General features: G+C 46.4%; 1 protein-coding gene across 1 annotated transcript; it reads left to right on the top strand.

Annotated features, from left to right (window-relative positions):
• The first annotated feature begins 2,089 nt into the window (after nt 1–2,089).
• On the top strand, nt 2,090–13,167 carry Tsacc (TSSK6 activating cochaperone). Its single transcript, XM_057793875.1, has 3 exons — nt 2,090–2,145; nt 9,682–9,804; nt 12,950–13,167. The coding sequence occupies exons 1-3, from the start codon at nt 2,109–2,111 to the stop codon at nt 13,165–13,167; spliced, it is 378 nt and encodes a 125-aa protein (XP_057649858.1). The 5' UTR covers nt 2,090–2,108.
• Nucleotides 13,168–13,807: the final 640 nt, after the last annotated feature.

The following is a 13,807-nucleotide window of genomic DNA, read 5'->3' as shown; positions in this document are numbered from 1 at the left end:
GTCTGCGCAAGCGCCGAGGCTCGGCCGGTTGGCTGGTTCGCTACAGCGCATGCGTACCAACTACAAGGGCGGGTGCTGGGGTTGAGGCTTTGAATTAATGCTGCGGGTGAGGTCATGAAACTCTTGTTTTGTCCATCGGTTCTCGTCCGACCGTGAAAGTCAAGAAAGGCACGACAGTTTTCCACTTTTTATTGCAGCTTTTGCAACCGGGAGGAATAGTGGTACGGGGATAGCGGCCGTGGCCGGAAGGGTTGAGGCAGTGGAAGTTGTTTGCTCACAGGGTGTGGCGGGTACGGCCCTTTTCTGCCCCCGAGCATGCTGGGAGTTGTGGTTTACCTCTTCTAGACTCTGTTTTTCTTTAAACAAACCAAAATCCTGTTTTTTAGATGTACTCACTTTTTTTTGTGTGTGTGTGCGCCACATGGCATGCCTGGTGCACGAGGAGGTAAGAAGAGGAAGTCCGATCCCCTGGAACTAGAGTTTAGGATAGTTGTGATACGCCATGTAGGTGCTGGGAACTGAACCCGCGTCCTCTGCAGCGTCAGCTAGTGCTCTTAACTGTTGTCCTATTGTTTTAAAAGAGATTTATTTATTTACCTACATGATTCTACATGCATGTATGCCTGCATGACATAAGAGGGCACCACATCTCAGTTGCTGGGAGTTGAACTCAGGACCTCTAGGAGGACAGCCAGGGCTCTTAACCGCTGAGCCATCTCTCCAACCCCAGTTGTAGGGTTTTTTTTGTTTGTTTTGTTTTTCGAGACAGGATTTCTCTGTGGCTTTGGAGCCTGTCCTGGAACTAGCTCTTGTAGATCAGGCTGGCTCGAACTCAGAGATCCACCTGCCTCTGCCTCCCGAGTGCTGGGACTAAAGGCGTGTGCCACCTCCGCCCTGCTAAATTCTAAGTTTTTTTACCTCTTGGGAAAATACATTTACGGCAGTAAGACATAATGAACGAGGACTACTCACCTTCCTGCAATAACCTGTTTTATCTCAGCTGTATCATTCACCGCTCACCCCGACCACCAATCTTCAGACAAAGGAGAGGGAGCTAGAGTTTTTAAATAACTCTATTACCATGTGAGAGCTCCACAATTGCCCCGGAACTCCCCATGGAGTCCAGGCTGGCCTCAAATTGGAGATTACCTTCTTGCCAGAGTACCCCACATAGGAAAAAAAAAAAAGACTCTAGAAGTTAAACACTTAGAAGACACGAAGATTCATGACATGTTTGTGATGGATTTAAAATTTGGATTTGGTATGGTCTGTCTTCTCCAGTGAAAAGACAATGAAACAAATAACACCTCTGAAAAGAACTGAAAATGATCCAGCCTGGGCGGTGGTGGCGCACGCCTTTAATCCCAGCACTCGGGAGGCAGAGGCAGACAGATCTCTGTGAGTTCGAGGCCAGCCTTGTCTACAAGAGCTAGGCTTTGGAAAGCCTCCAAAGTTACAGAGAAACCTTGTCTCGAAAAACAAAGAAAAGAAAATGATCCAGTTAAGAACAATCATTTGCCTTGTGTGGTGGCACACTCCTATAATGAACTCCTGAGCCTGAGTCAGGAGGAGAGGGGTTGGAGAGATGGCTCAGTGGTTAAAAGCATTGCCTGTTCTTCCAAAGGTCCTGAGTTCAATTCCCAGCAACCACATGGTGGCTCACAACCATCTGTAATGAGGTCTGGTGCCCTCTTCTGGCTTGCAGGCATACACACAGACAAAACATTGTATTTGTAATAAATAAATAAAATATTCAAAAAACAAAAAAACAAGAGGAGAGCGATTTTGATGACTTGTTAGCCTGGACTACATACATCTGGGAGTGATTAAGAGGGCATACAGCTCTTGCAGAGAACCTCAGTTCAGTTCCCAGGATTCACAGCCACCTGTAACTCCAGCTCCATATGCACATATACACATAACTAAACTTTTTAAAAAGCAGATACCTGTATTAACTATGAGACAGTATACACTATCATACTTCTGCCTCCCAACATTAGAGCAGCTGTAGCCAGTTTGGATCTGCTGGGGCGAGCTTGGGAAACACAAGACTTGTTTGACTGTGGTCTCCTGATTCTTTCCCAGGCACTGCACCTGTTGCTGTTGAGATGGAGCAGCAGACTAGTAAACCTACTGACCAAAAAGGTGTGTCACGGCCCCTCCCCTTCCTCAAAAGCCAGCCCTCTTTATTTACCAGCATTTGGGTTTATTTTTATTTTTGTTTGCTTGTTTGTTTTCAAGACAAGGTTTCTCAGTGTAGCTTTGGAGCCAGTCCTGGAACTTGCTCTTGTAGACCAGGCTGACCTCGAACTCAAAGAGATCCGCCTGCCTCTGCCTCCTGAGTGCTGGGATTAAAGGCCTGCGCCACCACTGTCTGGTTTACTCAGCATTTGCAGAAATGACTCTGGTTTTGTGTTTGTTTGGCCTGGTAACTTACTTATTTGGAAAGGACGTGGGGATTTTTTGGGTGAAGGAGGAGATAGCTCTCACTTCATTGCCATAGTTGTCCTGTAATTCATCTTGTAGCCTAAGTGGCCTCAAATTGGAGACAACTCTTTTGCCAAAGCACCCCACATCCCAATATTGGGATTATAGGCATGACCTGCTGCATCCAGCTTTTGTTGTTGTTGTTGTTTGAGACAGGGTTTCTCCTGGCTGTCCTGTACGTGACTCTGTAGACCAGGTTGGCCTTGAACTCACAGAGATCCACCAGCCTCTGCCTCCCTAGTGCTGGGGTTAGAGATGTGCACTGTCACTGCCCTGCATTCTTTTTTTTTTTTATTGAGATTCTTGCTATTATAGTCCATCCTGGCCTCCAATTTGCAATAGACCTGCCACAGGCTCCCAGCTGCTGAGATAGTAGGCATGTACTACCATGCCTGGCTTTGATACGTTCTTTTTATAGAGTTTCTCAGTAAGTATAACACAGCTGTGCAGTCTGAAGACCCAGGTTTAATTCTGGCACTGTTATGTGACAGTTATAGAATCCTGACCACATTTCCCAAACATGGGATTCCTCAAGTATAGTGCTGCTAATACTACCTACTTCTTAGGATCATTGTAAAAGATATCCGAGGGCCTGGGGAAATGGCTCAGTGGATAAAGTCCACTGGCCAAACAGTCTAGCTGAATTGATAAGCTCCAAATTTGATGAGGGACTCTGTCTCAGAGAAATAAAATGAGCCTGGCTGTGGTGGCCAGAGAACCTTAATCCCAGCACTCAAGAAGCAGATATAGGTACATCCCTGTGACTTTGTGGCCAAGCTGCTCTACATGGTGAGTTCCAGGACAGCCAGGGCTACATAGAAAGACCCTGCTCCTACCCCTTTCCCCCCAAAAAAAGGATATTGAAAAATAAAGTTGAGTGAACTGGAAACATGGCTCAGCAGTTAAGTGGTGTGGGATTCTCTTTCTATTAATCTATGTATTGCCACGAAGCTGTGGTTATCAGAAAGGTTCTGGGTCCTTCTCCTTCGGCAGCTACATGGCGTCTCCCTGACTACTTTCTCTGTATATCTCTGTTCTGATTTCTTGCCTGGTTTATTCTGCCCTGCCATAGATTGAATCCCACATCAGTTAAGAGCACTGACTGCTCTTCCAGAAAACACAGGTTAAATTACCAGCACTCACATGACAGCTCACAACTGTCTATAATTCCGATTCCAGATGCCCTCACCTGGCCTCCAAGGTCACCAGGTATGCATGCAAAGTACCCATACACATAAAATTAGACAAGTGGAGAGTAACTGAAGAAGATAAGTGAGGTAGACCTCTGGCTGCCACACACATGCACATACACAAACACAAAAGAAATATGCATGTATGTATATATGTGGTGCATACACATGTATTAGAGGCTGCACATGAGGACCTTATCCTATAAACCCATCCCTCATAAGTCTGAGGATAGCTGCAAATTCCAGGGTAGCCTGAGTTGCATTGCCCTGTCTCAAAAAAGCATTGTTTATGCGTGTGTGATATTGCATACATGAGAAGCAGAGGCAAGAGGATCGTCACAGGTTCAAAGCCTGCCTGGAGCCAGGCGGTGGTGGTGCACGCCTTTAATCCCAGCACTCGGGAGGCAGAGGCAGGTGGATCTCTATGAGTTCGAGGCCAGCCTGGTCTACAAAAAGCTACGAAGAAACCCTGTCTCGAAAAATCCCCCCCCCCCCAAAAAAAAGCCTGCCTGGGACATACAGTGAGTTCCAGGTCAACCAGGACTGTATCTCCATACCCTGTGTCAGAGAGATGGTTCAGCTGAAGAGCACTGGCATTTCTTCCAGAGGACTGGTATTGAGTGCCCAACACCCACATGGCAGCTCACAGTGGTCTGTAACTCCAGTTCCAGGTGATCTGACCCTCTCTTTCTGGCCTCCAAAGGAACCAGGCACACTGTATTACATATGCATACCTTCAGGCGAAACACTCAGAGACATAAAAAAAAATGATCAAAGATTTGATTTAAAAACAAACAAAAACGAGCGGCTGATAGAGCAAAGGAGACTTCCGAATTTGTAGGATCAGTGACATTTAGACATTGCCAAGCTTGGCATGCGTATGTGAAATGGGCATTATAGGCAATTTCTTCTCTGGTACTTTGAACAATGGACAAGAATAAGACATTTTTCTTGGCAGATGTGTGTCCCACACCTGTAATCCCAGCACTTGGGGAAGTGGAGGTAAGAAGGTCAGAGTACAATGAGACCCTGCCTCAAAAAGGGGGAAAGAAAAAACCATCTTTCCTAACAACACTGGACACACCCCTGACCCCAGCCTTCTTTGTTTTTACCCTGTCTGAGGTTATTCCTCAGGGCATTTCCTCCAGCTCCACTGACATACTGGAGGCACTTAGCTGTCTTAGACCTGTGGAAATAAACGAATTAGTTAATTTTCCTGTCTTTTCCCTATCAGTGCTGGGGATCAAACCCAGGCTCTTACCCAGGTTAGGTAAATACTCTAAAATTGCGCTAAACCGCCAGCCCTATCCTTTCTTGATCTTTTAAAATTATACGCATATTTATTCATAGGTACATTCCAGAGCTTGTAAGTGCATGCCACTGTGTGTATATGCATGTCAGAGGCCAATTGGCCAAAGTCAGTTTTCTCCTTCTACAATGTGAGTTCTGGGGATTGAACTCAAATTCTCAGGCTTGGTTCCCATTGCTTTTACCCCAGAGCCATCTTGCCATTCCCTTCTTTTTTTCCTTACTCAGCAGTAGCCTTGGCTTTGGCAACCCCATTATTAAACATGCTGCTGCTGTTAGTTCCTCCCTCGTCTGTCCACAGTCTCATAGACTTGAACTCAGTGTGTAGCCGAGGATTCTAGAACTCCTGATCCTCCTGCTTCCACCACTTTATACCTATTTTATGTGGTCCTGGGGATCGAACAGTGGACTGAGCCCCACTCTGGTCCACACCTCCTAAGGTCTCTCCTGGGCCTGGCTTTCCCGCGCGCCATTGCCATTCACTGCTGTTCTCTACACTCTGCCACTTCTGTTTCATCCTTCAGATACTTGAGGAATTTTCTTTCTTCTCTCTCTTTCTTTCTTTCTTTCTTTCTTTCTTTCTTTCTTTCTTTCTTTCTTTCTTTCTTTCTTTGCTATAGGGAGCTACCTTCTTTTTTCTTTTCTTTCTTTTTGGTGGGGAGGAAGGGTGTTTCAAGACAGGGTTTCTCTGTGTAGCCTGGTTGTCCTGGAAGTTACTCTGTAGACCAGACTGGCCTCAAACTCTTGAACTCAGAGAACCACCTGCTTCTGCCTCTGGAGTGCTGGGAATTAAAGGCATGTGCCACCACCACTGGTTCTTATTTCTGTAGCTTCTTTATTCCCTTTTTGTGGCTAACTAGCAATTTGACCTTCTGCCCAAACTTAGTACCACCCCTTGTTGTTATAGGCATTTCTGTTTGATTTCCTACTTTCACCTTGAAAATGTGATTATAATTAGATGATAGAACCCCAACTCAAGCTGCCTTGAGTACAAAAGGTAATTTAGGGATTTGTGTAAAGTTTCAGGTGCTCAAGAGCTTCAGAAGCCAGCAATCTGGGACTGGAACCATCTTTCTTCCTTCTGTCCTCGTCCTTTCTTGCTGCTAGTCTTGCTTGTATCCACTTCTGATGGTGTACTGACCACATTCAGTACCCTCATTAGGCACAACTTTATGTCCTCCCAGCACAGCAACTAAAAAAAGCAGCTTCTTTCCTTCCTTCCATGCGTTTACTTGTTTTTGTTTTTGTTTTTGTTTTTTTTGAGACAGTCTTCTGGGTAGCCCAGGTTAGCCCAGAACTTGCAGTCCTCCAGTCTGCCTCCCAAGTGTTGTGATTGTGGTGACACACGTCATTGTCCGTTGGTTGGTCCTGTGGCACGAGTGGCTCAACAGCTTGTCGTCACAGGTGCTGAGAGTGAGGCGCCAGGATTCCCTGTGCTGGGCCACTGGACTATTTTCAGTGTTGAGAAGCTGGAGTGTGGGGGCTGGAGAGATGGGTCAGAGGTTAAGAGCACTGGCGCTCTTCCAGAGGTCCTGAGTTCAATTCCCAGCAACCACATGGTGGCTCACAACCATCTGTAATGAGACCTGGCACCCTCTTCTGTCATGTAGGCATACATGCCAACAGCACATTGTATGCATAATAAATAAATAAATCTTAAAAAGAAAAAAAAAAGGGAAGGTGTCTGGGGGAAGAATAATTTGCCAGAGTGACAGTTACTCCGTAGATGAGAAGGGTGAATATCTGCAATGGAACTCAGCGGCCCTCAGAGTCAGTTTTTCCTTCTGGTTGGACTGTTTTTGCCAAAGGTAACATAGTTACCATTTTTAGAATCTTTTCTAGAGCCAGATGTGGATCACTCTTAGAATTCCAGCACTTGTCAAGCTGAGGCAGGAGGATTGTCGTGAGTTCAAAGGGACCATGGGATACATAAAGAGTACCAACCCAGCCTTGGTTGCATAGCAAGACTGTCTCAGAAAAACAAAAAACTTTAACATGTGCAACTCATTATATTTAATATGTCTAATTAAAAGACAATTTGATCTTTTTTTTTTCCTCAGTCAGGGTTTCTGTGTAGCTTTGGAGCCTGTCCTAGAACTCTCTGTAGACCAGGCTGGTCTTGAGCTCAGAGATCCACCTGCCTCTGCCTCTGGAGTGCTAGGATTAAAGGTGTGCAACCACCACCTGGCCTTTTTTTTTTTTTTTTTTTTTTTTTGAGTCAGGGTCTCACCATGTAGCCTTGGCTGACCTGGAACTTGCTATGTAGATCCCTAGAGATGGCATTCCTGGTGGTTATGAGCTGCCTGCAGTGGGCTCTGGAAGAGCACCACACTCTTAGCTGCTGAGCCATGTTTCCAGACTTGAAATATGATTTTTAAGTGTTAACGACCAATTCCTATTCTTTTTAAGATAGGGTCCTACTATGTGGTCCTGGCTGGCCTAGAACTCGCTCTGTAGACCAGGATGGGACGGACATGTGGCTATTCTTAGTGCTCACAGAAATCCCTGCTGGCCTCTGCCTCCTGGATGTTAGGAGTAAAGGCGTGAGCCACCAGCTCTACTTCCTCATACTTTCTTTTCTTTTCTCTCTCTCCCTCCCTCCCTCCCTCCCTCCCTCCCTCCCTCCCTCCCTTCCTTCCTTCCTTCTGTATACAGTGTTCTGTCTACATGTATGCCTGCAGGCCAGAAGAGGGCACCAGATCTCATTACAGATGGCTGTAAGCCACCATGTGGTTGCTGGGAATTGAACTCAGAACCTCTGGAAGAGCAGTCAGTGATCTTAACCTCTGAGCCATCTCTCCAGCCCCCCTTATACTTTCTTACCTTAAAGGTTGAGGGGCTATTTATTATGTTAAGAGAAACTTAAACATCTCAGATTTGGTTCCACAGAGAGGCTTCTCTGGCCCATCCAAATGTCAGTGGTGACTGCCCCCTTCTCTCTCTGCCTCCTCCTCCTCCTTGCTTGACTGGCAGTTTCCTGGGGCTTCTCACCCTCCAGTCTTATTTTTGCCTTTTATGTTATCTTTTTTCCTATTCTGCTCCTTAAAAGCTTAAATGTCCCCACAGGGAGCCTCTGTAAGGGTTGGGGGCCCCTCACAGTTGGATCAGAACACACCAGGACTCCACATTCTTCTTACTATAAAGGAGATTTATTACCATAGAGGGACAAGCAAGTTGGGGAGGGAGGGGACACTGCCTCTGGATTGGGCAAAAGCAAACAGCAACCAGCAGATTTTTTTTTAAAGAGAAAAAAAAATCTTATAGGGTGAGTTAGTGAGTCCTAGTTGGACAGGTTAACCAGTGTAGCCAAATAATGAATTTTGATTGCTGAATCTTGGAGTTTAGTCTCAGGATGAGTTAGTGGTCAAACAAGGGAACAGACCTTGGGTGTTAGCTCTAGGAATGTAATCTAATGGTTTAGCAAGCAAGAGAGAAGGGTAAAAGGCTAAACCTCTCGGCAGCGTGTTTGTCATGCGGGGTCTGTTAGAGGCTCGGCCTCCTGTAATATGCCTGCATTGTATTCTCCCCTCGCCTCTTTAGACTTGTTTACATGTGGCCTTAGCTGGCCATGCACACCCACAACCCCAATAGAAACCTTGCTTTTACCCAGGGTATTTTTTTGTGGATATTTATTTATTTAATTTCAAGACAGGTTTCTCTGTGTAGCCCTAGCTGTCCTGGAACTTGCTTTGTAGATTGCCCGCCTCTGCCTCACAAGTTTACCCAGGTTTTAAGACTCACTATATCCTTGTGTTGTCCACAGAGAGTCTTGTATAACCCAGGCTGGTCTGAGCTTCCTGTGTAGCAGAGGTTGACCTTGAACTTCTGATCCACTGGCCTCCACCTCCTAGGTCCTGGAATTACTTGCACCATGAACCTGAAGATGTTTCACCTGATTCAGTTGTCTCCCTAAGCTGATAATGAGCAGCTAAGAAACTATGCTGTACATGTCTTTTGTGTATTTCTCAGTGTCTAGTAGAGTAGTTTTTATGATTTTTTAAAAATGCTAGTGGGTCTCCTCTAGAGCAGCCGTGAGGCGGGCGGGTTGGAGCAGCTAGCGGAGGGAAATGCGAGCGGTCCCGGTGCCGAACCCCAGAGCGGCTCGCGGCTGAGTCGGGGGGAGGGGGAGACGGACAAGAGACAGAGACATGGACAGACATAACATTTTGAATATTTATTCAGAGGGTTATGGAGGGGAAAGGGAGAAGTGGGGGGCAGAGTGAGGAGAAAGAGACAGAAGGGGGAAAACGTGTGCTCCAAGGGAGGGGGGAGAGAGAGAGGGAGGGGGAGGGAGAGGGAGAGACGCACGGGGGAGGGGGGGAATACGCAGGGAGTGGGCGTGGCTTTCCCCTTAAAGGGCCAAAACTATAACAGTAGTGATCAAGGAAATAAATTAGACTTTTCCTCCTGCCATGCCTGGTTTCAGTTAACTCTCATTGGTTTCTGTATCATCTCTTTGTGTGTCTTCCTGGTCCACGGGTAGGACCTGGTGTCTGCTTTTGTAACCAGGTGCAGGGATTTAATAAGAAAGGCGGTCTTACACTTGCAGTCCCACCTTTGAGAGGCCAGGGCAGGAGGGTCTTGGGTTCAAGGCCAGCCTGGGTTATCCTCTCACAATTAAAAGAGAGGAGAGGGGGCAGGGGAAGGCGAGCTAATCCCTGTTAGAATGAGTTTTGATTTAGTCACTGATTTTCAGCCAAAGAGGAAGATAATGCTGTGTGTCTCTGTCCAGCAAAACCCTCCCCCAGTTATATTAATCTTCAAGCAAATTCCTTGCCAGCCACTTTCTTGAACATCCAGACAACAGAGCTGCCTTCAGGTAAGGCTTGGTGGGGGAAAGCTTCCCAAGCAGACCCAGCAGGGGCAGAAGGTGCAAAGTATCTTGAGCTTCCCATGGGCAGTGCTAGCTCCTCATCAAAGCAACCCCGTTGCCTGCTTTCACTGTGTAACATGTTGATTGTTTAGCTCTGTTGCTTTCATCTTCCTCCCAGTTTTGCTGATCCTGTTCTTTTCTCATTTATTAGCTCCTTGGCTCAACTAGGCAGGGGTGAGACCACAGTCTTTCTGCTTGCTACTCCTGATAGTTAAAAGGGACCAGGGAAGGAGGTGGGAACTTTAGCTTGGACTCATTCATCTTCTCCTGGGGAAGTCAGTGGATACTTGAATACTTATGGGAAGCTCAACTCTAAGTAGCCATAGCCCCAAAAGCAGGTAGTGTAATTATTGTTAACTAAGCCACCTACGGACAACGCAGTTGAAAACATTTAAAAAGTAAACTGGCAACCCGGCGGGGCTGGTGCACGCCTTTAATCCCAGCACGCGGGAGGCAGAGGCAGGCGGATCTCCGTGAGTTCGAGACCAGCCTGGTCTACAGAACAAGTTCCAGGACTGGCTCCATAACTGAGAAACCCTGTCTCGAAAACAAACAAACAAAGAAATTAAACTGATCACAAAGAATGGTTGGAATGAGACAATGAAGGAGCTTCAGGTCCTTAAAAGGGACTTAGGTTTCACCCACTCAGCAAAACAAACAAAGAAACAAACAAAAACCAACCACGAAACAACAACAACAAAACCCTTTTTTCAGGGTGGGAATATAGTTCAATTGGTAGAGTTCTTCCCTGGTGTGCACAAGGCCCAGAACCACACAAACTGTGCAGAGTGGCATGTGCCTGTAATCCCAGCACTGGGATGTGAAGGCAGGAGGATTAGAAGTTCAAGTTTACCCTCAGCTACGCGGAGTGCTCAAGGTCAGCATGGGCTGTTTGAGACCCCAGCTCAGCATTTTTTCTTCTTTGGTTGTTGTTTTGAGTTCTTCTGTAGCCTGGAACTCACTGTGTAGCGCTCATACTTGCGTCCTGATTCATCATCCCAAGCACTAGGATTGCTGATGCGCTACACCATGCCAGCTCAAGTCAAATTTTCAAAGGTTTAAGTGGAGGTCTAAAAGGCCAGCCTGGTTTACATATTCAGTTCCAGGCCAGCCAAGGCTACACAGTAAGACCCTCTTTTTTTTTTTTTTTTTTTTTTTGGTTTTTCGAGACAGGGTTTCTCTGTAGCTTTGGAACCTGTCCTGGAACTCTCTCTGTAGACCAGGCTGTCCTCAAACTCACAGAGATCCGCCTGCCTCTGCCTCCCAAGTGCTGGGATTAAAGGCGTGCACCACCATCACAAATTCCATTTTTAATAGAGTCTAGGAGCCAGATGTAATCCATATCTGTTGGGCTAGACCTTGGAAAGTGGAGAGAGTAGACTCAAGAAGGCCATTCTGCCAGGTGGTGGTGGTGCATCCTCGGGGCTAGAGAGATGCCTTGGTGGTTAAAAGCACTGGCTACTGTGAGAAGACAGGATTAAATTCCCAGGACCTTCATGGCAGCTAACAACTATTTTATAATTCTGGTTCCAAATCTAACACCCTCTTTTAGCCTCCATGGGCACTGTATGCACATGGCGCATAGACATATGAAGTCAGAACACGCGTACCCATAAAATAAATAAATAAATCTAAAAAAACCCTCTACAAACAGACATCTTTAAATTTTATCTATTTAGTTTGTTTTTCAAGATAGGGTTCTCTGTGTAACAGCCCTGGCTGTCCTAGAACTCTCTATAGACCATGATGGCCTCAGACTCACAGATCACCTGCCTCTGCCTCCTGAGTTCTGGGGTTAAAGACGCGTGCCACCATCACCTGGCTTAACCAATCCCTTTTTTGTAATAGCTTTAAAAATATATTTTAATGTATGAGTGTTTTGCCCACATGCACGTCTGTGCACTGCATACATGTTAATACCTGTGGAGGCCAGAGGACGGCAGTGGGTCCCCTGCAAGAGGGATTGCAGGCAACTGTTAGCAGCCTTGCTTTTGGAATCCATAAGTCCGTAGCCATGCCATGGGATCATCTTTTCAGTTCCCAAAGTTTATTGTTGTTTTCTTTTTAAGACTGAGTCTCACTATGTAGCTTTGCCTGTCCTGGAACTTCTCTGTGTGGATCAGGTGGCCTTGAATGCATAGAGATTCACCTGCCTCTGCCTTGGCTGAGAGGCATGTGCTGTCATGCCCAAATTTTTAGTTTCTTTTTTTTTCTTTTCTTTTCCCTTCTTTTTTCGAGGCAGGGTTTATCTGTGCAACCTTAGCTGTTCTGTAACTCACTCTGTAGACAGGTTGGCTTCTCACAGAGATCCACCTGCCTCTGCCTCCTGAGTGCTGGAACTAAAGGCATGCACCACCACCCGGTTTTTAAAATGTGTTTTGAATACTTATGTCCAGTGACTTTTTTTTTTTTTTGTGAGACAGGGTTTCTTTGTGTAGCCCTGGCTGTCCTGGAACTAGCTCTTGTAGATCAGGCTGACCTCGAACTCACAGAGATCCACCTGTCTCTGCCTCCCGAGTGCTGGGATTAAAGGCGTGCGCCACCACTGCCTGGTGTCCAGTGACTTCTTTTTTTTTTAAGATTTATTTATTTATTATGTATACAACATTCTGCCTCGATGTATGCCCGCACGCCAGAGGAAGATGCCAGATCTCAGTACAGATGGTTGCTGGGAATTGAACTCAGGACCTCTGGAAGAGCAGCCAGTGCTCTTAACCTCTGAGCCATCTCTCCAGCCCCATCCAGTGACTTCTTTAGATGCTGGAGATCCTAAAGTAGACGAGATAAAGTCCTTGCCTTCCGGAAGCATACACCCAAGCAGGGAACTTAGGCAAACGAGCTATTACTGAGTATACCAGATGACCATAAACACTACAAGAAAAGTAGGAAGGGGAGGGGCGAGTTGTAATAATTGATTTCAAATTAAAACAAAATTGACAGGTAAGCCTCTGGAGGTGACTGCTGAGCAGAAGTGCGTCTGGTTTGGGTTGTACCTGGGAGGATTAGTTCTCTCATGGTGTCCTTCCAACCTCACTGCAATTACAAAGCCTCTTTCCTTTGCCCCTTTGTTCCTCCATCACTCTTCCTTCAGGAGCTGGCCAGAAGCCCAAGGAATGCCTAGGACTCCTAGAGAGTGTGTGTGCCAACCTCCAGCTTCAGACCCAGCTTGCCCAACAACAGATGGCTATTTTAGAAAACTTGCAAGCTTCCCTATCACAACTGGGTCCTGGGCAGGAAAGCAACAAGGGTTCTCTCCCAGTCTTATATTGCAGTCTGTTGTTAAATCACCTGCCCCAACTCGATAAATGAACTGTGGAACAAAGATACTACGTTTGCTTTCTTTTCTCTCCTTTCATAGGCTGGAGGTGGAACCTGCTCAGTACATTCTTTGTGTGCTCAGGGATTGAACCAAGGGCCTTCTGCATGCTAAACATATGCTGTGCCCCCAAGGAACACTCCTAGCCCCGAAGCATATGATTAGTCTACATGTTTCTCATAGGCACCCACGAGTGTAAATCATCGCACAAGGCACTTGGGGTACGTGTCGTGCTTATTAGTGTTCTCGAGAGGAACGGAGCCGACATGGTGGAGACACAGATGTAAAGAATTTGCTAAGCCACTTTACACTGAAATGGTAACACTGGCTGCTTCACACCTGAGAGGCTGAAACCCAGTAGCTGCTCACGCCTGGAGGCTGAGTGCCTTGGCTGTCCCAGTCTGGAGGGTTTTGGGGGAGCTACTGGTCTTGGTCACCCATGGCAATCTGGAGGTGCTGGTTTTGATGTCTGTGAAGGAATCTGTGAAGGAATCAGCAGCAGCAGCAGCGAAAGAAATCAACTCCATGAAGCCAAGCTACCAAAGGTTGAATAATCTTCTCTTGTCATTACCTTTTTAAATCTGAGCAGCTACTTAAAGTTGCCACCCACACTTTGGGTAGGGCTCCCCACAT

The sequence above is a fragment of the Chionomys nivalis genome, chromosome 18 (assembly GCF_950005125.1).
Source record: "Chionomys nivalis chromosome 18, mChiNiv1.1, whole genome shotgun sequence".
Lineage (NCBI taxonomy): Eukaryota > Metazoa > Chordata > Mammalia > Rodentia > Cricetidae > Chionomys > Chionomys nivalis.
Note: the sequence above shows the minus strand (reverse complement) of the source record. Positions and strands in the feature narration are given on the sequence as shown.